The sequence below is a fragment of the Lagopus muta genome, chromosome 1, assembly GCF_023343835.1.
Source record: "Lagopus muta isolate bLagMut1 chromosome 1, bLagMut1 primary, whole genome shotgun sequence".
Lineage (NCBI taxonomy): Eukaryota > Metazoa > Chordata > Aves > Galliformes > Phasianidae > Lagopus > Lagopus muta.
In genome coordinates, this window is record NC_064433.1 from 55,259,573 (window position 1) to 55,281,488 (window position 21,916).

Below are 21,916 nucleotides of genomic sequence, written 5' to 3' on the forward strand. Positions count from 1 at the left end.
TGAGCAGTCTGACCCAGGTGGGGTCTAAATGACCAAGGAAAATGTCCTCATGTGGCTGCTCTGTTTAGGGAGGATGGAAGGAAGGTGGCAGAGCAGGGACATCTCCTGCGTGCATTGCACAGAGCAATGGCAAAGTGCAGCAAGGTATTGTATCCCCGCTCGAAACCACGCGTCCCAAATGTTCTCTGAAGAAGGCTCTCACTTTGCATTTAAACATATGTATAGAGTGGTCCAGGGTGGTGAAAATATCTCTGTTGGCTTTCCTATTGTTATCAACAGATAAGCATCTGTGAACTTGATGGGATTACTGAATCTGAAGATGGGAATTTCTGTCCTGGGCCAGCTGTACAGTCCACTCCATTGTAGCATCTCGCCCTAGCAGAGATAGAATGGCCCATGCTGTGGAGCCAAGCAGCTCCAGCACCTATTCGGGTACATCATACACAGGTCTGGCTGTTCCAGTATCTTCCTCCATACTCCACCAGCCAGCAGAGGGAGAGAAGGCACCTTGTCCATGCCCAGGCAACAGAAAGGAAGTCCTGAAAGTGAAGTTTAGCACAGGTGCAATGGCTACAGGATAGTTTAGGGTAAAACAGAGAGGGCAGAGTAGAGGAAACATCAGCACATCTTCATGTGGCAGGGACCACCGCTCCTGTTTTGCAGGTGAGGAAAACAAAGCTGATGTGTGGCCTGAAGCCATGCTGCAGCAAAACACAATGATGAGGAAGGAGGGTGGTTCCTTCAATCTCCTGCTCCTCCACTGTGTTTTTGTCCCCTGCTGTTTTCTGATACTTTTCCACATCTTCTGCATGGCTCTGAAATAGGGCTCCACGGCTGCTGCTCTGATCAAGGGCAAGGAGGCAGGCTGGGATTGTAAGCATCAGCGGCCTTGAAAAGCAGAAAATATCCTCAATCACAGGAGATGAGAGAAGTGCAGAATTACAATGACCAGAAATGTGGTTCAGGGAAATGGGAAGAGGTGAAGTCTGAGGGTCTGCATGGCTCAGGAAAAGAGAAGAAAGAAGCAATTTCAATACTGCACCCATTGCTCGCCCTCCAGTTCTGGACTCCTCAGTGGTCCAAGTGCAGACAGCTCTATTTCTTTCCTAGATTTGGAACTGTTGGGTCTGGAGATCACCCTCCAAATGAAGCATGCTGGGCCCACAGCAGGCTTTGCTCCCTCTGCTGTACGCAGCCCTCCAGTGCTGGCCCAGCACCTCCACTTGCCCTCCTACTGCACCTCAGTGCTTCTGGCACATCCTCACCTTCCTGTCACAAACACAGCACTCGTGGGCAGTGAGGCAGCCTCTGTGTTATTCCAGGAAGAGGAAAAACCATGCAGAAAGCAGATGATGCCTTGCACACAACAGGACCCACGAGAGTCCAGGGGTCATGTCATCCAGTCATCCAGCTCTATGGGCCAACAGGCACAGTTTTCTACCTAGTTCACTTCAATCTGTTGTTCTGAGCACCCCCGAATCTCATTAAATCCCTCAATAAAAGTTACTGTGCTCCTCCTCCTTGAGACAAGCAAAGCACAGCGCATCCAGCACTGCCTATCCTGCAGTAGGAGAGGTCTGGGTTGGCCCCAGCAGCAGTGAGTGGCAGCGTGTTGAGCAGCCACGACAGCGGGCACAAAGCCAGGCCATCCCCCCTGTTTTGGTCCCAGGCTGCTCTCTGAGAGGAGCTCCATGCTGGACTCAGCGCGGGATCACAGCCCCAGGTTTTGTCCCCGCCTTTGTCAGAGGCTCTGCTGCTGTGTCTTGTGTCCCCGCTTGTGTCACGTTACCTGGCTGCTCACGTTCCTCTGCAAAGCCACCTTCAGGAAAAAGGGTTCTGGATAGTGTGGCTTTACCTACGGCTTTCTCATATGAACTGGCAAAAAAGATGCTCATCGGGTTGGGTTGGTGCTCCTACAGCAGGAGCTGAAAGAGGGAGAAAAATGGGGAGTGGAGGGGCGGCAGTGGCTGTCAATCTCAGTAAGAAAACACTTCTTTGATGTGGTTCTGTTGTGTTGGTTTTCTTAAAAAAAAAACAAAACCAAAAAAAACACAACACAAAATCATAACCCAAATCCTAGAAGCAACAACGTATGTTTATTTTAAATGCATCCGCTAAATATTTACACTGCAAGCAAACTAAATTAAAAAAAAAAAAAGGAAAAAATTGGAACTTTTCTCGGTGAACCAGATTGTGAAATGCCTTGAGGGAATAGAAGATTTATTTGGGGAGAGGGGGAGAGGTAGGAATTTTCCGCGCTATTGTAAAACATGAGCTCAAATTATATGATCCCCACAGCCAGTGAATTGCACAGCTTCAATCAGCTGCCTTTTTTATTTTTTTTCCTCCTCTCTTTTCTATAAAGAGGAGGGGGGAAGACAGAAGTGTTTCACCAACTTCTGTTGACTGTTCCTTTTTTCTCCTGATTGAAATGTGTTGTTAAACAAGATCCCACATAATCTCAGCAGAGGGTTTCTCTCGCTCGCTGCCTCTCCTTCTGGGAAGCCGCGATCAGTGCCATCGGCGCTTGATTATTTGCAAACTCCCTTCCCTTGCTTTTTTTTTTTTTTTTTTTTTCCTTTTTTTTTTTTTTTCCTTCCCTCCTCTCCGTCTCCCTTTCCCTCTCTCTCCCTCCGTCTCTCTCTCCCTTCCTCTCGCCCCCAGTGCAACTTTTGCAGGCGCCCCGGCAGACGCAGCCATGCCGCGCTGAGAGCGGGGGCACGGCGCCAGCCCCCCTCCTTCCCTCCCTCCCTCTCTCCCTCCCTCCCTCCTGCTTCCCTCCCTCCCTCTCTCCTTCCCTCCTTCCCTCCCTCCCCAGCGCCGCCGTCCCGAGCCGGGGGGGCCCCGCCGCCCGCCGCCCCTGCCCGGCCCCGCGCCTCGCCCCGGCCTGGCCCGGCCCGGCCCGGCGCCGCCGCCCCCCGCCCGCTCGCCCGCCCCGGCCGCGTCGGAGGGCCGGCAGCGAGCGGGGCTGGATGTGCCCGGCTCCCCCCGCGCTGAGGCGGGCAGCGATGCAGAAGGCAGGCGGCAGCTTCGCCTCCGCCGAGAGACACCCGCTCAAGATGGCAGATGTGTGTTGAGTTTGGGGGGCTGCGATCTCGCGTCGTTCGTGGCGGCGTTGCCATGAATAACAGGCGTCCTTGCACCGATGGCCCCCATGTACGAAGGTAAGCGATCCTCGCCCCGCGGGCTCGGGGTCCCCGCAGAGCCCAGCAGGCTGCGGGCAGGCTGCACCCGGCGGGGAGCGGGGCGAGGCGCGGCCCCCCCCGAGCCCGGCGGTCCCGGGCGCCCGGCCCCCGGTGGGGGGCGGTGGGCGAAGTCGGTGCCGGTGCCGCGCAGAACAATGAGGCGGCCGGAGCTCGCCCTGCGCCTGCCGTGTGCTGCTCGGCGCGGCTCCGGCTCCCGGCACCGGCCGCCCCGCTCCATCGCTCCCTTCGAGAGTTGCCCCCTTCGTGGATTGCCCTGGGCAGGGCACGGGGCTGCGGGCGGCCGCTGTCACCGGGGGGACCCGAGTGCCCCAACTTAGTTCCTGCGGCTGTGGTAGTGCCTATTGTGGGGCGGCTGTTGGAGACGTACGTGTGTGTGTGTGCGCGTAGGGCTGATTTAAATCCCCTCGCCGAGCGTTTTCGCTGCCCGGCGCCGGGCAGCGTTACATAAAGCGGAGGGCACCGTGCCGAGGGGGTTCTCGAGGCCGGTCGGTGCCGGGCTGGGGACGCGGGGGCAGCACTTCGTCGGCGTGCAGGGGTCGGGCAAACTTATCTGAGGAGAAAATCGAGTCGGAGCTGCGGCGCCCGGCGGGCCGTGTAAAGTTACCGGCCCGCCGCCGTACTGCCAGGCAGCCCCGCGCGGAGCCGGGACCCCGCGGGAGACAAAGGGGAGCGATTTAGGCAGCGCGACGAGAGCGCCGGTTCTCCCCTCCCTCTCCGCCGCCCGCCCTCCTCCCCCGCTGCCGGCGACCCGACCGCCGGAGCCTGGCGCCGCCGGGGGGCGCGGCGGGGCCCCGCGCGGCGGCGGCGGCGGGCCGCGGCCGGGGCCGGTGCTGGTTGCGTCCCGGGGTGCCGGTCGGGGCCCGCCCGCCGGCGGCGCCCTCTGCCGGCCGCGCCGCCCAGCGGCCTCGGGCCCCGTCAGTCCTCCTGCGCCCGGGCCGCCTCCAGCGGCGGCGGGCGGCCCAGGGGACCTGCGGCGGGCGGGCGGGCGGAGGACGACACGGCCACCCCTCCGCCGCCCGTCCCCGCCCCGGCGCGTACCTGCCGGGCCGGGCCCGTGCCCCCGGCGCGGCCCCCGGGCAGCCGTCCTGCATCGCCCCGCGCGCTGCTATTCCCGTCCTCAGCCCTCCCCCTCCTTCTCCTCCTCCCCCCCCCTCCCCGCTCCGGTGGGATTATGCGGCGATTTGCGTGAACTTCGCTCCGCGCCGGGCTGCGTCCAGCCGGGGGGCGGCGGCTCCGCTCTCCCGGGGCAGGGGCATGAGCGGAGCCTGCGGCCGGGGCTGCGGCCTCGCGGCGCCCTGCCCGCCCCCACGGCTTCCCGGCCCCCGGGCAGGGGATGAGAGGGGAGCGGAGACCGCGTCCCCCCGCGGCTCCCGGGAGCGATTGGCCGTGCCGCACCGCGGCGTGTGCGGGAAGTTTAGCGGTGCCTTCGCGCATCCCAACTTCGGCTGTGGCCTGGCTGGAAAACAGATGGGGGAAAGGAATAATGCCCTGAACGGCAACCTGTGAAAAAGAATCCCTTGGAACTGCTGCAGAAAATCCTAGAGGGTCTGCGGCACGTCTGGAGGCCTGAAGTAGGTGGATATTCCCAGGCACAAGAGCCGGAAAATAGCGTGGGGGGGGGGTGGTGGGGATTGCTTTATGTGTTTCGTGTTGCAGTGTGCTTGTGGGTTAAATTGTTTCTGGATTGCTGAGAGGGAGGCGGAGGAGGGGTTAATGGCTGTGACTCCTCTCCTGCTTGCCGTGAGAGGTCCTTACAATTCCCTGAAATATCACAGCGCATAGATAAAAACTTACTTATCGCAGGGGATGTAATTTCCTCCTTGGAAGGAGATGAGGGCCGCCATCCTCCTGCCATCTGCCTGCATCCCTGCGCCGGAGCATTGGCCACTGTTATGCTGCCGAGCTGAGCGTGAGGGTCAGCGCTGCGGCGGATGGCTGTGCTGCCATCGTGCTGGGGCTGCGGGGAGCTCCTGGGGTGCCAGGAGGACAGGGGTATGCAGGTCTGTGGCTTGCAGGCTGCAAAGCGTGGGCTTTTCTATGGAAAATGTGCCCCGGGAGGAAAGGTGACACCTGGAAGGCCTTGTGAAACGGTTTCATTGGAACTTTGGGTGAGTGTAACAGAGCACACACAGATCTCCGGCAGCTCATGGTGTTTGGATGAGCATGGTGTGTGTGCACCAAGCTGCCGTCTTAAATGCTAGCTTGGGAAGGAGAACGGAGCCCCGCCTGATATTAACAGGCGAGGCATGATGAATAAATAAATATCTGGTCTGAAATCCTCCTCCCTCACTGTGCTTTAACCATTCTTCTCAAGGAATTCAGGGGTTTTCATGTTCTCTCCTGCCTGCTTTTCTCATTCCATCTTTTCCAAGCATTGCAGAGCTGAGCGGTAAAATGAAAGACATAAAAACCTCCCCAGTAAAATACAACAGAAGGAACACCGCTGCGCAGTGTGTGACCTGGATTTGGGTTGTGAGCCGTATGGGGATGTGCACAGGGCTGGAGCACAGGCCTTGGTGGGTATGATGCCGCACAGCCCCTGCTCAGGGGCCAGGTCAGCACACTGGGGCTGAGTGCTGGGAGTGTGGCTTCGAGGGGAAGCGGCTGGCCCAGACAGGTGAGCCTTGGGCTACTCTTGCAGCCACATTGCCCTGGTCTTCTGGCACCCTTCAGAACCAGGTCTTTGAATGGTGTTTGCGTGCCTTAACCTTTATTTGCAAAACAGTGATTACCTCTGTTTGGGTTTAGTTCCTTTTTGCTTTGCTTCTCATTCCTAACAACTTCGTTGCAACTTGCAGTGTATTTTTAGCAGCAGCGTCGGTAGTTTTGTATGTGGGCGGCTTATGGAATTAATATCTGTAATATTTGTAAATTGCACCTCGCCACTGGTGCCACTGCAGGAGCTGCGTGCAGAAAGAAGCTGCCTGTGCACAGCTCCTTGCTGGGTTTTGGAGGCCTGGAGCACCCTGACCTCAGCTTGTGAGGGCTCAGATCCTGCCTCGCACCAAGGCTCCAGAGCAGTCTAACCTCGCTCATGGGTCATCACATCTTGTGAAAATGCACAGAGCTTCCTTGTCAGCCGGGCGGCACCAGTGACACCAAGGAGAGGTCCTTACCCCAGAGGTTCTGTGCTGGAATGATAACTCGGAGGCACTTCCTGTTTATGGAGCAATAACCATAACTTGGGCTAAATCAGCGCTGGGACCAAAAGCGTAAGTTTTTATTAGCTCAGGATAACAGGAAGCCCCCTCCAGTTATAATTAATCTTATCGTGCTGCAGCGTTTAGTGATTGAATGTTTTTTAGATGTAACAGTGAAAAATGTCATTTTATTTTGGGAAGCGGAAATGGCTGTGACCAGGGGCACGCCAATGAGCAAGGGGCTCTGGGGCAAAGGGAGCTGATGGCAGTGACCGGCTGGGGCCCTCAGACCCAGAGCAGCACAGGCTCCTGCTGGCAGGTGATGAGGAGCTGGCCATGCACCCTGAGTGTGTGGACTCTGAAGTCCTCCTTGGTGCCTGCCCCAGGTTTGAGCTCCTGTCACCCGCTGGAAGGTAGGCCATTTGCTCAGAGGCGAAGTATTTAGGAGGCTGATGGAATGAGCTTAAGGTTTGGTCACATCCCAATGGCTTGTAAAAGTAGGTGGATGGTTCTTCAGGAGGAGAGTCCTGGGAAGCCAAATGGTAGAGGAGTCAGTGACCTGGGAGCAGCGGTCAGTCTCTGTCCCAGCAGTGGTCACCGTGCAAAGGGTTTTGGTGATGGTCGTGCCACACAGTGAAGTCAACAGCTGGTACACCGGCATGGGGCTATGCCATTGGTGTTTCATCAGCTGTGAGACAGCTGAGAAAGGGACTTTGTAGGGTACATAACAAGGGGAAATGGTTTTAAGTTGAGAGAGGGAAGATTTTGGTTGGATGTCGGGAGGAAGTTCTTTACAGAGAGAGTGGTGAGGTGCTGGAACAGGCTGCCAAAGAGGTTGTGGATGCCCCGTGGTGTTCAAGGCCAGATTGGATGGGGCCCTAGGCAGCCTGGTCTAGTATTGAATGGGGAGGTTGGTGGCCCTGCCTGTGGCAGGGGGGTTGGAGATTCATGATCCTTGAGGTCCCTTCCAACCCTGGCCATTCTGTGATTCTGTGGTGGGCTGACAGCTATTGCGGTGTCCCCATCTCTGTGTCCAAAGAGGAGAAGACGGATGGGAGGTGAGGCCGGGTATTTTTGCAAGTTCCACCCTTTTCCTCTCTGTTCCCAATTTAAGAAGATATTTTAAGGTCTGTGCCTAAACTTAAGCTCACAGGTGGTGCTGCTGACTTCATTAGAATTGTTTATGTCTTTAAAGCCGACCACATGCTTAAGTACTTTTCTGACTCATGGCCTCTATAGCTTAATCAGTCCATTTATAAAAATGAGGCTGTTTCCTCACCCTTACTAGGAAATCTCTGCCCTCTGAATGTGAAATATTGTTTATATGTTATTTTTCTTCTGACTTTCAGGAGGTTAACTAGTGGAAAATAAGTAAGAATTAAACACTATTTGGAGAAAAAGTTTTCTCTTCATCTGTTTCCATATCCTAATGTGGACTTGGGTGTTTAAGCATGAAGCCTTCTTCTTTGAAACTTACGGTCCTAGCAGTACAGGATTCAGCTTTTATTTTGAAAACAAATCCAGGGGATAATTTAATCTCAGAGAGGATATTTCACAGTTTATGGTACGGGGAGAGTCGAGGCATGTTACTGCTTCCACCTGCTCACAGCACAGTGGCACAGTGTGCACCTGTGTCCTTCACCTGGCCACATCAGGAGCTGATATCCTTCCTCTGGAAAGCATGAGGACAAGTATTTGAGGATACAGTTGCATTTGGATAGCTTTTTGAGTAGGGTAACTTCTGCAGCAGAAATTGCTCTTGTAAGACTTGCCATCTTGTAAGTAAGTAGAGGAGCAGGCCCAGCCTTCCCAGGCTGGTGAGGGAATTGCCACGTCAGAATATTTACAAGAATCCAGGGTCAGGGCTAGAAGAATAAAAAACCATGCCATTAGAATATATTTATTTAATGGAAATAGTAATAGTCTTTAATACTGTGTGTATATGCAATGCCATGTATGTTCATTTATAAAGGGTGGCTGTCTAATCAAACCATTGACAGCATGCTGAAGAACAGCATCTTCTACTTATTCACAGTAGGGATATAAAATGGCCAGCAGGAGAGAAGTGCCTTCAGATGCCAGTCCTGGGTTGCCTTGGGCTCAGCCTGGTCTCAGGGAGGTACAGCACAGATAGGCAGTGTGGCCAGTGGAGCTTTGTGCATTTTACCCTGTCTAAGTTGTGTACTGCAGCAAGCTGGGGGTTATGCTGGGTGAGGGAAGTGTAGGTTGTTCTCTTGTTTTTCTCCTGGTGGGATGTTTGGTTGGACTTGCAGGAGCTCACTTGTTATTCATGCCTTGTCCCCAGTTCTACTTGTTAGTGCAGGCACTGGAAGGCGTCTCTGGTAGGATAAAATGAGGACAATCACTTGTGGTTCCTACTATTGCAGGAGGGAAAGGTCACCCCACGACACAGCGAGATTTGCCAGAGGAACTTGGGGAACTCGGAAGGGCAGTGTTCCCTATCCATTATAACCTTTAAAACTTGAAGGCACTGTCAAGACCTGGAACAAGAGTGTTACGCTGAGGTAGCCTACAGACTGATGTCTCCTTCAGTTCTGAAGGCTGACAGGTTTATCTTACTCTGTGAGCTATGTTGAAGTGCCTGAGAAACTTAGCTCTCACCAAAATCATAGTAAGTGGATGCAGCAAAGACTTAAAATAAGTTGTTCCCTCTCCTGCAAAGCAGGATGTACTACTGTGCCAGGTGTGCTTGCCAGCATGTTCCCTAACACACTCATCCCCATGTACAGCAGTTCTGCAGCCTGGGCAATCACTGCCCCTCGCTGTGATTGTCAGCATAAAGTTTTGTTCTCCTCTGTACTTTTTTTGTTTTGTTCTCAGCTGTACTTTTCTTGCTACGATTCATTGCTCTATCAACAATAGCTGTAGAAAAAACAATTCTTTTTTCTTTATTGTGTCTCTCCTCGTTTTTGTGTTCCTTAGGTTAATCCTTTTTCAGACCTGTCTTTCAGCTATCTCTCCTGTGCCTTGTTTGGTGGAGTTCTGACCATTCTGGCTCCCTGCGTTCTTTCCAGTAGGCCCACATCTCTTCTGTACAGCACTGCTGGATCCCAGTGCTTTCCCCAGGGTTCACTGGCTACATGGAGCAGTATTCCCTCTTGTGCCTTACAGATTTTGCTCCTATTTGCTTTGCCTTGTGCACCGCAGCATCATTCATCTGTGTTTAGCTTGAGATGTTCCATGGCTTCAGCTCCTGTCTAGAGATCTGATGCCTGGTGAGCTTTTTTCTATGCTGCATGTGTGAAGCTAGCTGTTCTGTTTGAATTCCATCCTGTCCTTCCTCATCTGTCAGGACTGTTTTGAGTTCTAATCTGATTGCACTGACTTTGCAGTCCCTTCCTGCTTGGTGTCACCTGCCAATTTAAAAAAAAGCACAATCTGTTTCTTCACCAAGATCAGCTTTGTTTTCCACTTTGCAGTCCCAAATAGAAGTCTGAGAAAAAGAGACATTGTTTTATTGAAAAAGAAAAAAAAATCCTGCCCCCCCAAATATAGAAGCAATTGGGGGGAAAAAAAAAACCACCTCACAAAGCCTTGACATTTATTTCACTCTTCCTGTCTTACCGTTCTGTGGTGCTTTTAAAGTATTAACAATTATTTTTGCTGTTGTAGCACCAGTGCCAGAGAAAAGCAGGATCTCATTGTGCCAGGCGTGATGTTGACATAATGTGATAGATAGTTCCCACACGACAGAATTTACATTTTGTGTAGATACAAGTACAGGAGAGTGGATAATGCAGACAGCATCTGTGGAGATAGGAAAACACAATGTAGGGAATTTTGTATGTGTTTTTTACCAGGTTTCATTTGGGGAAGGGGAGGATGGGCTGAAGGGAGGGAAGAAGTAGGTCAAGGGACAAGACAAAGGAGGATGAGAGAGACAGGTGGGGGAGAAAGGTGATGGCAAGTGACTAACAGGAGAGATGGTCCCTGCTAAGTGTAGGGTTTGAGGCTGTCATAGCCAAGGCTGTCAGGAACAGAAAGTTCTGTGAATCCCCGAAGGTTCTCCTGCTTGGGCTGTATTTGCAGCTGTTCTTAGTAACTTCGGTCCCTTCCAGGTTTTTTCCCTGGGGTTGTCTCTAACATCCTTTGGAGGGAAGGCAGGCAAGGGCAGGAGTTACCACCTATACCCTAATGCTCATAGGCAGGAAGGAGTGAGTAAGGATTCCCCTGCTAGAGCTGAGGCCAGAGGCAAAAATGATGCTGTAGCATTCCCAGAAGATCTCTGATGCTGTTCTCCATGCTGGGGAAATTCTGGTCTGGATGAAATGAGCTGAAATATCCATACTTTTCATTGATCTGAGATTCTTGTGGTTTCCTCCTTCACTGCCACTGCCCTTTCCCTGATGATGGCAGCTATGCAGGAAGAATGTGATCTGCCATCCTCACTCCTCCTCCCTGGCAGACCCTGCATGCTGCATCCTCCTGCGGGCAGATGCCAGCACACGATGACAGCTTTAAGGGCACATGTGGCTGTTGCACCCTCTTTCCCCGTGCTTGCCCTCTCACCATCAGTGCAGGTGAGTGGAACGGCTGCAGGCACAGAAGCAGAGCCACCTGTGTGTGATGGTTGCACCAGTATCGTGCCCTGCACAATGCGAGCCACAATGTGGCTCTAAGGCAGGGTGTGCTGTGAGCCTATGAGGCACCCTGTGCTGTTTTCTCCACTAGCAGCCCAGGTATATCAGGGTGTTCAGCATTGAGTCTGGAAGATTATGTATTTTTCTCTTGGGTGAAGAGAACAAAAAAAGCTCTTTCTTGCTTATAGTTTGGGGTTAGGGCGTTTATTTGCTACTGGATGTGATCCAGTGGATTCAGCACCTTGCTGTTTATTTTTGCTTGAAGACACAGTTTTTCTCCCAGTCAAAGATCATAAAGGCACAGGGAGTGGCGGGAGGCCAGCAACTCCCCGGCTAGGAGCTGCAGTGGCAGGGTATTAGGCTCATGCTTCTGGGGGGAACTTTACAGCAGATGATGGAGTGGGATGATGGAAGCCTGGACTCAAGCAGCAAGGCTCAGAAAACAGCCAGTCCAAGCAAACCTGTGGAACATTTCAGAGAAAGTTTTTTTTGGGAACCTCCTATAGCTTCCCCAGAATATTTTTACTCATAGGCAAAATTGGTAAGCATTTTTATTTTTAAAACGTGGTTTATATTCTGCTTCTATCTGTGGTAGCGTCAGTGCCATCGAGGTATTTGTCTTTCCCCTTTTGATGCTTGCCATTCCTGGAACGTCTCCTGCTCAGCAGCTGTTTGTAGGTGGTTTTTTTCCTCTCCCATAGCCATGTACCTTTCCTTCCTGTTTGAGGCATCCATAAACCTCTCATGGTGACATCATAGCTGTTTCCATAGCAACAGATTATGATACTAGAACAGAGGATAATATCAAACAGGAGGAGGAAGAGATAAATTATGGTGTTTGTGTGCATGTGTCTGAAGGCTTGATTATATTCCTACATCTCATCTGAGGATGTTGTCTGCCCAGTTACTTCTCTGTTTATCTTACATGCCTTTTAAAGGTTAGAGGAAAGCTCAAAAAAAATAAAGAAGATATAGAGGTCAGAACAATACGGACACATTTTTGATCGTTTCCATGTAAACCTGGTAGGCTGAGATTTATTTTGTTTATCTCAGCGGTAGCTCTCCCATGTCCCCCGAGAGTCATCTAGACTGGAAAAAAACTTGGAAGTGCAACAGTTCCCTCGTGCAACTTCACTTTTATTTTAATTTCCAATTATTTATATCCACTGGCAGTCAGGATCCCAAGTCAAGGATCTTTGTGCTGCGCATTTTCCAGAAGATGGATGAGTGGAACGTTGCCCCAGAGAGCTCACAACCTGTTTATGAAAGGGTGCAACAGGTGATCAGATCTTCCACGCCTGCCATGGGGAGAACAGGGAGAGGTACACAAAAGAATATCAGCAGAAGTGTGGCCACTGGAAGAAGCTCCAGCCTGCCCTGAGCATGGTTGTGGCAGAGGCAGGCTGAGCCTCACCTTTAGAATCATAGAATATCCCAAGTTGAAAGGGACCCATAAGGATCATCGAGTCCAATCCTGGCTCCAAAAATCAGACCATATGAATGACCCAGGGTCAGGATTTTACAGTGGAGTTTCTCTAAGAGCTGTGCTGGAGGGCCTTGGGGCTCTCCTGTGTGACCATCTGGGTTCTTTCTCCGAATGGAGCTGACAGCAGCAGGACTGCAGTGGGACACATCTGTGTTGCTCCATGCTTACGCTGGTGGAATGGCTCTCTGCATAAAGCACGAGGCTGGAGGTGAAGGACTTCTAGCTGAATGCATGGGGTTTTATTTTGTTCTCCTAGGCAGCATTTACTGTTGACAAATTCCAGAGAGTTTGGCATGAATTTTCAAGAGGTCTCTGTTTTGCTTCTAAATAGAGGTAATTTCTAGCCACTCTCCTTGCTTTCCTATTTTGATGATTGACTTTTAGAGGCTGGAGCTAAAATTGCTGAGAAAAGCCTTGTAGATATGCTCATAGCTCTGTGTGCACACAATCTTTAATCTTCCTCTCAAGACAACATTTCTGGGGAGTAAAGTAGCTATTACTAGCCTTGAAAATACCTATTGTAGGGTCTGGTCTAACACGGCAAATCTGTTGTGGTGCTATCGAGCACATGAACAATGGCACAAAGTTCTGATCCTGCACTTGGGCTCTCCGCTGCTGCAGGGAGAATTGTAGGCTAGGGACCTCTGCAGAACAGGATCAGGTATGACTGCCTCAACCTGAAGCCATCAGTGCTGCTAACTCCCAGATAAACAGCATTGTTCTAGTGTTCTCCTTCAGCTATCCCACCAGCCTGTCAGAAGGTCACTGAGTGTTAGCTGTCAGTGGAAAAAAAAAACAAGTAATATGTAACATATTGGCTCGCTTTAGCCATGCAGTGGGGTAGGTGAGTACGTAATGAGGTTGTTTCCGCGAGGGCGATTTGGTGCCTTGCGGCAAGACGTGCCCTGGGTCAGCAGAAGAGAAGCACACAGAAGCTCTCTGGCTTCTGGCAGGCTGCTGATGGGCTTTGTGGCCATGTTGAGTGAAGAGTTTTTGGTCCAGCTCAGTGCAGCCAGGCTCAGAAGATGTTGGCAAGTGGGAGGAATTGCATGAGGTGCTCGAACACTGTAACGCTGTCAGCGGTTAAAGTTATAAAATGCATGAGCACAGACAGCTCAACAGGAGTTAATAGTTAGGTCACCTTCATGGAAGCATACTGGAAACCAGCACAGACCACAGAGGACTGGTTTGGTGTGCTTCCCATGCACAGCTCGCATAATGACAGGCTCCTGTGCTGTGTGCTAGTGCTGTTTCTGAGCAGGCTGATAGCCCTGTCCTGCAGAGAGCCGATTGCTGCAGGCAGAACTCATAGGAATGGGGCAACGGGGGCTGCACCGAAGTCCTCTGCAGAGAGAAGGGAGATTGCAGCCTTTTCTCTGAACCTGGATTTAAAGGGGGATAATTCCTGGCTGCAGCCAGCTTCAGGGCTCCATGGAGAAACCCAAGACATAATAGTTCCCCCAGGGCATGTGTCTGCAAAGCAAGTGGGGATCACATTTAGTCATGAGTAAAATTCCTTCATCTCTTCTGGCGCTTCCACTGGCTCCACCAGAAACCTGCCTTCCCATCAAACTCCCCCTCTGTGCTCTCAACATCAGAGTGTGGATGTATTTAGCAGGAGGGGATAAGAAACATGTTGCAAACCCCATTTAAAATAGCTGCACCGCCTGACAAGGACATGTGAGACACAGGCACAGACGTACCCCATTGGTGGTGACAATACTTTCCTTGCAGTGTCGTTTTCTCATTCCTTATCTGAGGCTGTGAGCACCTGGATAATGAAAGCGCAGCTTCTCAATGCTTGTGCTGTCTGAAAGCACACATGAGTTGGAAGGGACTGTAGGTATCGTTTGTGTGAGAATACAAGGGAAAAGTATGTGTGTATGTATGCACATGTGGGATGCTTCCCTTGTTTGCAGGCATATGAAGGACTGCAGACACGTGTGTGGTGTGGCTGCCCCCCCTTTGTCTACTGATGTCTTCCTTCTGCAAGGAATAAAGAAGGGAGCTTTATAATAAATATAAATTAGGCCTCCTGTGTGCTTGTGAACTGTCTCAGCCTGCACAGGAGGAAATATACACAAGGTGAATGCAGGGTGTTTCTGTAGAGCGATGCTGTGGCAGCGTGTGCGTTGGCAGGAGTGCTGTCTGCAGTCTGTGCGTAAGGGGCTGTGTAGCCTTTGCGAGCATGGAAGGCTGTAAATCACAGAGTGTTCAGGAGGGGACACTGCCACTCTGCCTGTAAAAGGCAGAGAAAGATTTTGAAGCAATGTGACTCTTTCAGGCTGAAGAGTTACTAGAAATCCAAGCTGAAAAGAAGAAAAAAAAAAAAAAAAAAAAAGGTATAACCAAGCTATTTTGGCTGGAAATGATCTGTAATCCACATCCACCAGCTCGTCTCCATTCTGACGCAGAACAGCTGCACGCCTGGCATCTCATACACACCTCTCCCAGCATCAGCTTTTGGCGGCCCTGCTGAACTGCTTTCTGGGTCTGTCTCCAGCTCTCCTAGCGCTTCTCGGTTCTGTCCTGCTGCATCCTCAGTTATTTCAGTCTTGATGTGTTCCTACATTGTAGCTGGCATTTGTATGCAACGCAGTATCTCCTAGGGATTCTGTACCCATTTAGATGTGTTGAGCATACCGCTCATAAAGTATCTGATGTAGGTGGGACCACCTCAGTGAAGTAGCTGTATCTGTTTCAGTATCCCTATAGAGAGGTGTCTGAGCCTTCATTTTGCTTAAAGTGAACCTGTGCTACCATGGAGCTCTCGTTAGGACTGGGCTTGGCTTCAAAGTTCTTTGGTGATCCTCCAAAAATGTTGCTGTTTCCCAGGGGAGTACTTGAGTCATTAACAGTCCCTGCATTTCCTCTTAGCCAGGAGGGACTGAAGGGGTTTCAGGAAGAATCTTTCCTGAAAGGCGACATCTTCCTTCCCTTACAGAGGTCTGCCACAGACAGACAGCATGTCTCCTGCCAAAAGCCCCTGCCTGTAGGAAATAAGGTGGGGAGAAAGAAGGTGGGATTTGGGTGAGTGACGAGGCAGGGCAGGGCTTCAGGTGGGGATGCCTCACTCTTTTGATAGCGGGTGCAATAAAGCAGATGTTTGTGGCCACACTGGGGGTAAGTTAGGAACATGTTTATGTCATTTGGCATCACTGGTACAAGTTGCAGGTCATAGATTTTCATTATTTTTGGGTTTCATTGTTTTCCTGCAGCATCCATCAACAAATGAGAAGTTTTCCCAAATGTGTTGCAGCTGCAGTTGGTTCTCCTGTCTCACTCTGTGTCACTGTAGGACTCACAAGAGGGCTTGGGCTTTCACTCCTCTTTTGTTTTTTGTCTTCTCCCTTCTGTCCTCACCAGCTTCTGTCCCTCTGCTTCCTTTCCTCTACCACAGCCCTGTCATGTTCAGTCATGCTTGGCTGAAGGTTACCAGCCCACTGGAGGCCTTCATGACTAAGGACGTGGTGAGCCACCTGTTGAGAGCACGCTGGCTTTCCATGGGAGTGGGATCATCTGCTGCTGGCCTCTCGCCCTGCAGGGCAGTGGGTGTGTGGAGGAGTGGGAGTGCAGGCGTGCTCATGTGGCAAAAACGCTCCATGGTTACCATGAAATGTTTGCTAAAAAGGCAGATATTGGGAGGGAAACCAGGTGCAGGGAGCAGCAGGCTCTCCTGATGGTGCCAGTTGTGCTCTCTGGGAATGTAGGGAAGAGCAGTGTTGCTCTTGCCCTCCTTGGGGCTGATCTATGGTGTGAGGCTTTCCCATTTTAGGGTCATAGGGGGCAAGCTAGCAGCAGAGGAAACCTAGCCCCATGCTGTTGGCTGAGCTATACTTAAGCCCCTTGTAAGCTCCGATTTGGAGGCTTATGTGGACCTTCAGTGTCACATGGGGATGCTGGCAGGCTGTGGGGCTGAGTTTCACCCTGTGTGAGCCACGACAGCCTACAAGGAGGCCCAGGTGGCTACACAGGAGACCCCAGCAGAGCTTCTTGTCCCAGCGCAAGCATTGGACTTGGTCAGCTTTTAAACTCTAGGTGTGATTAATTGTGGCCAGCAATTCTGACCTCTGTAGTTTTCCCCTGGATGCCCAAATTGGAGAAAAAAAAAAAAAAAAAGGTTAATTCTGCCTGCAAGCCAACTGGCTGTCATACATCTGGTTACATACGTTCACCCTATAGTTCAGTCCTCGAGCGAGAATGCTTGGCTTATGGTGGGCAGCAGATCACCCCTGTTGCTTCATCAGAGGACAGGAGGCTCATCTCCTGAAGGCCAATTAGCCATTGGTGGGCACCGGCTGGGGTAGCCTCATCCTGCCCACCTTCCTACCATGTTCAGGTCCATAGGGCATGAGACTTTGGCCAGTGTGCTGGATAGTTGGTATTAGTAAGCTTTTACAAGAAAACAGATTGTTTTAAACCACAGCTAGGAGTATAGAACATACTGGAGCCTGGGTAACAGTAAATCCTAGTTCTCATTTGCACAAGTACATGTGGTTCCAATCCTAGAGGCATTTTGCCTTCCTCTGCCTGTACCTTAGTTTTAGAAACATGTAAGTTTAATTTGGATTTGTTTCTTCAAAACACTACAAAATGTGGCCAGGACTGAGGGGCTTTTAAATTGCATTTGACACAGAAGGGATAAAAGGGATCTGGAGTCTCCACGAGTTTGAACCAGGGGAAGCCTGTCATTTACATGCCGTCACAGGGGAGCACTGAAGAGACCATCTACACCAGGAGAGCAGTGGTGATATTTGCAGTCTCTTAATAGTAGGTTTGCTGCTCAGATCAGACCTCTCAGCTTTCTGCTGGCCCAGCCAGTGAGACCCTACATGCTGGGTCGTGTTTCAGGGGTGAACCTAAGTGTAGGGTCATCTGGTGGATAAATGTCCTGTCAAGTGATAGGGTTGGGCTATGTGGTGAGGTTGCTGCAGGAGAGGGAGGCAATGCTGGCTAGTTGGGCTCTTTCCAGCACAGAAAAATGCAGGGTGCTCCTGCCTCTCTTTGTGTTTTGCCCCCGGGACAAAGAAATGAGAGCAGGTGTTGGCTTCTGCCCTGAATTATGGGAGGGGGGGGCGGGTACAAACCTACCTGAAAAAGGAAGACCTTCCCTGTTAGAGGACCTCTCCCTTAGCCCATTGCCATCTGTGGAGATAAGGGACAGTTTTGTGTCCTCTTCTGCCTTTCAGCCAGCAAGAATACACTCTGCTAGTGATCACCACAGCTGGGGCTTCTTGACACCCTCTCTTGCCATGCTGATGGGTTTCATGACACTGCTCTTAGCACCTGAGGATGGGCGTGAAAAGGGAGGAGCTGAAGGAAGTGGAGGAGGAGGAGGTGGAGATAGTGGCAGTGGTGTGAGTTAATACAAGACCCAGTGGGAAGCAGCAGCAGGCAGTATTATTTCAGTGGTTTGAGCCAAAACTTTCTCTGTCTCTTTCTCTCTCATTAAATTACAACTAATGCAAGTAGCATTGTGAAGGAGGAATTTGGGAACTGTTGTTCATCATCCAATCACTTGTAACGAATGTGCTGCTCAGTGCCATAGCCCATAGCCTTGCTGAGAAGTAATTCACTTGGTATTTGCAGGCATGACATGCATGCCATAAAAATTCCACTGTTAGCATTATTCCAGCATTAGCAAGGGGATATGAAAATAAATGACGAGCTATTGTTTTTCATTATTAGGTCCAGGCTTTTTGCTCCGTTGTCTTCTTTTTTTTCCATCCTCTGTACGTGGGAGAGGGAGTTCTCCATTCCTTTCATTTCCTTGTCTCAGCCACACCTGTACTCTCCCACTTCTTCTCCTGCCTGTCTTCAGGAAGGTGGATGCCTGGGTCTAGATTTGGAGGTTAACCAGAGCAGTTCATTAGACTGCCGTAGCAGATCACCATGGAGTGGTACCATATCAGAGATTATCTCAGCATTTTGTTATGGGTCTACAAAGCTGTTTTGCCCCAACCGTCTCCCATGGGGATTGAGTCCCCCCTTTTGGTGGTTGCACTGGCAAGGAAGACTTTGGAGACGGGTCAGCAACTTGCTACTTTGAGGCAATCTGCAGGCCTTAAATGCCTTTTCTATTATTTAAGAGAAGGCAGAAAAAAGAGGGAAAGCTCTTGAGGCAGTTGTCAGTCTGGAGGTGTGGGAGCAGCCTGTAGCTGGCCATGGTCAATGCTTAAAAGGAGAAATACACAAAATGAGCAGAAGGGGATCAGTGACCCACAGTTGTGAGAGGATGCCTCTGCATTCCAGTGGGCTTTCCTGCATTTTCCATGTACTTTTATAAAAGGGAGGGAGTTGAATGTGTCAGGGAGAATGAGGCAGTTAAATATTATTTATCACTACTTTCTACCAGGGGGTGACCATAGAAGAAAGCGTAGCAATTTCAGAAATGACCCCTGTTTCTAGGATCATTGGTTCCTGGGGCTGGTTTAGGCAAGCATGCAAACGCCCACCTGCTCCAAATAAAAGACTTCTTTGGAGAAAACGGACTTAAATATCCCCATGAAATCCCCAGGCTGAGTCAGTATCAGCACTGTACAGGATTCCTGCGCTCTGAATCTTATTCTTAATCAGCTAACCCAGGCAGTCTTTCATGTCACTGAGTTGCTTCTCACTCCCATTGCCCCAGCCCGTGTTGGCTGTTCAGCAGAAGGCCTGGCTGAGCTGAAGGCAGATGGCAGGGTAGGAGCCTGTGCTGATCCTACTACTATTAACTGTACTACTCCTCTGCACAGCAAGCTGCTCCCTTTGAACATCAGCAGAGCCATTTTTAAGAGCCCTGCAGCCCAGCCTTGTGTGACAGAATAGCTCATTTTGTCAGGGAAAAAGATACCTTGGCAAACTTTTGAATATTAGCTGTTGGGGTAACCTCGAGACTCTGGAAAAAGCAGCAATGGGCTTTGAGAGAAGAGCAGAAGCTGCAGGTATTGAGTTCCCAACTGGAAGGGGATGTACAAAAACTGTGTCTTTTTTTTTTCCTCCCCATTTTCTTCATTCATTTTCTCAGAAGAGCACCAGAGTATGCACTGGAGTTCTCTGTGACATCACTTTGCACATCATCAGGGTTGTGAAATCTAAAGCTGTGGAATCACTTCACTGATCCTGCCCTACACTGTGTTACCAGCATAACTTGATGCAGAGCAACCTGCAGGACGTTGTGGTTATTGTGGGCAGCAGTGTCCCGTGGGTCTGCTCATATCTCAGGCCAAGCATCTCCCTCTCCTTGTAATCTGCACTTAGAGCTGTGCACGCACACAATAGAGCTGTACATTACACAGCTTTTAACACACCAACAGCAAGTGTGGCTCTCACTGGTACACTTCAAGGCTATTTCAAAGTCCTGTGTCCCTCTGCCTGAGCTCCTCATGCAGTCCCATGCTGAGATGTCCAAGATCCTTTCAATGGCAAAGCGATACCTGCACTCAGTTCTGCTAGGATTTTGCAATATGCCTGAATCGGGGTGGTGGTGACACTGGGTGTGAAGCCATCTACTCATATTTGCTCATGATCTAAGAAAGTGCTTTCAGTTCAGACCTCAAAGAATGAGCTGCTGTGTCATTTAAAATTGTGTTACCAGCAGAAACGTATGACCTCATGGTATGAATAAGCAAGAGGAGATTAGCAATAAGTAAGCCTCTACTGTACATAAATGTCCATAGGAAAAAGAAAAAAAAATCTTAATAGAAGACTCAGTTGTCTGCGTAAGTGAAGGCTGGGGATATGAGTAATGTGCTGGTTCTTTTGTACATCCAATCTGATTCTGTTGTTCCTTCTTTGATTCAGGCCCCCTCCTTTGCTTTCTGTGCTCCCTAGCCCTCCTAAAGGACTTTTTCTGCCTTCTAGGAGAGTGCAGACCAGGAAGGGTGGAAGGGCTCAGTGAGGAAGGAGTTAAAGGACTGCTCAGTGGGGATTATAAAACACTCAGGCACTTGGAAACAGTTAAGAAGAGAGAAACAGATCCGCCAGGAGGGAGTGTGGCACTGGAGCCAGCAATTTGTTTTGTTACCTCCTTACATGGCAATGCAGAAGACCCTTCTAGAATGGGCATCCAGGTATCAGGGGGCGTGGGATGGGTGGTGGGGGTCATGTAGAGAATGAACTTGTGTGCTATCAAGTTGGCAAGCCTTCTGACCAGTTCTTATTCATGTGCTGTGCTCTGGTTGTGTGTCCTTCTTGCTGGGGTGGCACTTAGTGCCTGCTGTAGCCCGAGGACATGATCTAGCCCTGAGGGGTTGCCTAGAGGCTCTAGCCTCTTTGGATGTTGAACCTAGATGGGGGAAAGTGGTCTGTGTGCTGTCGGCATCACCTGGAAAGGTGGATGTAAGAAACCCACAGTGTGGGCAGGTGTGTGGGTGTGCTTACATGAGCCTTAGTTACATACGAGGGCCCCTGTGAGGGTGTCTGTGAGTGGACATCTTGTGCAAGTGTGCCTGGACACCAGGAGCTTTCTGTCATGCTCTAATGAGGTGGCCTTGAGTCACAAGAAGCTGTATTTTTACTCACCGTGTCTTCGTACCTCAGCAGCCAAACAGAAACCTTGCATGTGCTGAGGCATCATATACCTCAGCAAGGACAGAGGATCTCCATCATGGGAAGGAAAGGCACCTGGAGGCAAAGTGACTCATGCTGGCCTGCCGGCAGATATCCCAGGACATGAAGATCCTTGGATCTTCATTCATGATATCCTCCACATTCCTGTGCTTTAGGCAATAACTGCTCCCTGATTATGGATGCTACTACTCTAAGCTAAGAAGTGACCTGAACGCAGGCCTTGCTGTGACCTCCTGCCTGGCTCTTCAGTTGTGTGCATCAAACGATATTGGGCTGTGGGGCAGTAGGAGTGTACCTTGGAGTGACTACCATACCTGTAATGTGGAGTCCCATTCTTCATGGGAGAAAAACAGATGAAATTGGAGCCAAAGTGTGCAGAGAGAAGGATTAGTCAGTCTGCAAGTGTCAGGGGCTTGCTGAAGAAATAGCAGGAGTTTGCTGACTAATGCCTGTAATGTTCAAGGAATAAATGAGAAGTACTGAGGGGAAACCCTCTATTTCTGAATTTGGTGGGAAAAAAAAAAAAAAAAAGGGAAAAAAAAAAAGAGAAAGAAGATACTGAGTTACAACTCAGCCCCCTAAATCTCTGACCTATATCTCCCTCCTTTCCCTGGAGTCATTATTGAAATTAAAAATTAATAGAGAACAACCAGGTTTTACCTCCAGGGTGCCCTTTTAGGCTTTCACTTACTGCAGGCTGAGACCAGCAGATAGGACTTTGGTGTACCTCAATGTGATAGAAAAATCAGAGTGATCTCCATCTAGGGTGATGGGAGGACAACCAGATAGGTTGAAGGAAAGGAGGAAGCTTTCTCTTTGGGAACAGCAGTCTCCAGCTGCAGAAGGAAAATGATGTCAAGCCGACAGGTTAAGTGAAAATAGACCAGTAAAAAAGAATAGTCCTTGAAGTCACAGTAACCTTATCAGGGG

The 21,916-nt window shown here is 50.6% G+C and overlaps 1 protein-coding gene across 5 annotated transcripts in view; it reads left to right on the top strand.

The window, feature by feature from the left end:
• Positions 1 to 2,914: 2,914 nt before the first annotated feature.
• Positions 2,915 to 21,916, top strand: part of HIPK2 (homeodomain interacting protein kinase 2) — a 130,873-nt gene continuing 111,871 nt past the window's right edge. For 4 of the 5 annotated variants that reach the window (XM_048944971.1, XM_048945230.1, XM_048945057.1 and 1 more), the window contains exon 1: positions 2,915 to 3,164. In XM_048944971.1, coding sequence (XP_048800928.1) covers positions 3,146 to 3,164 — 19 coding nt within the window. In that variant the 5' untranslated portion in view covers positions 2,915 to 3,145. Of the gene's footprint in view, positions 3,165 to 4,420; positions 4,778 to 21,916 lie in introns of those variants that run through there. The other variant, XM_048945138.1, reaches the window with a different exon arrangement.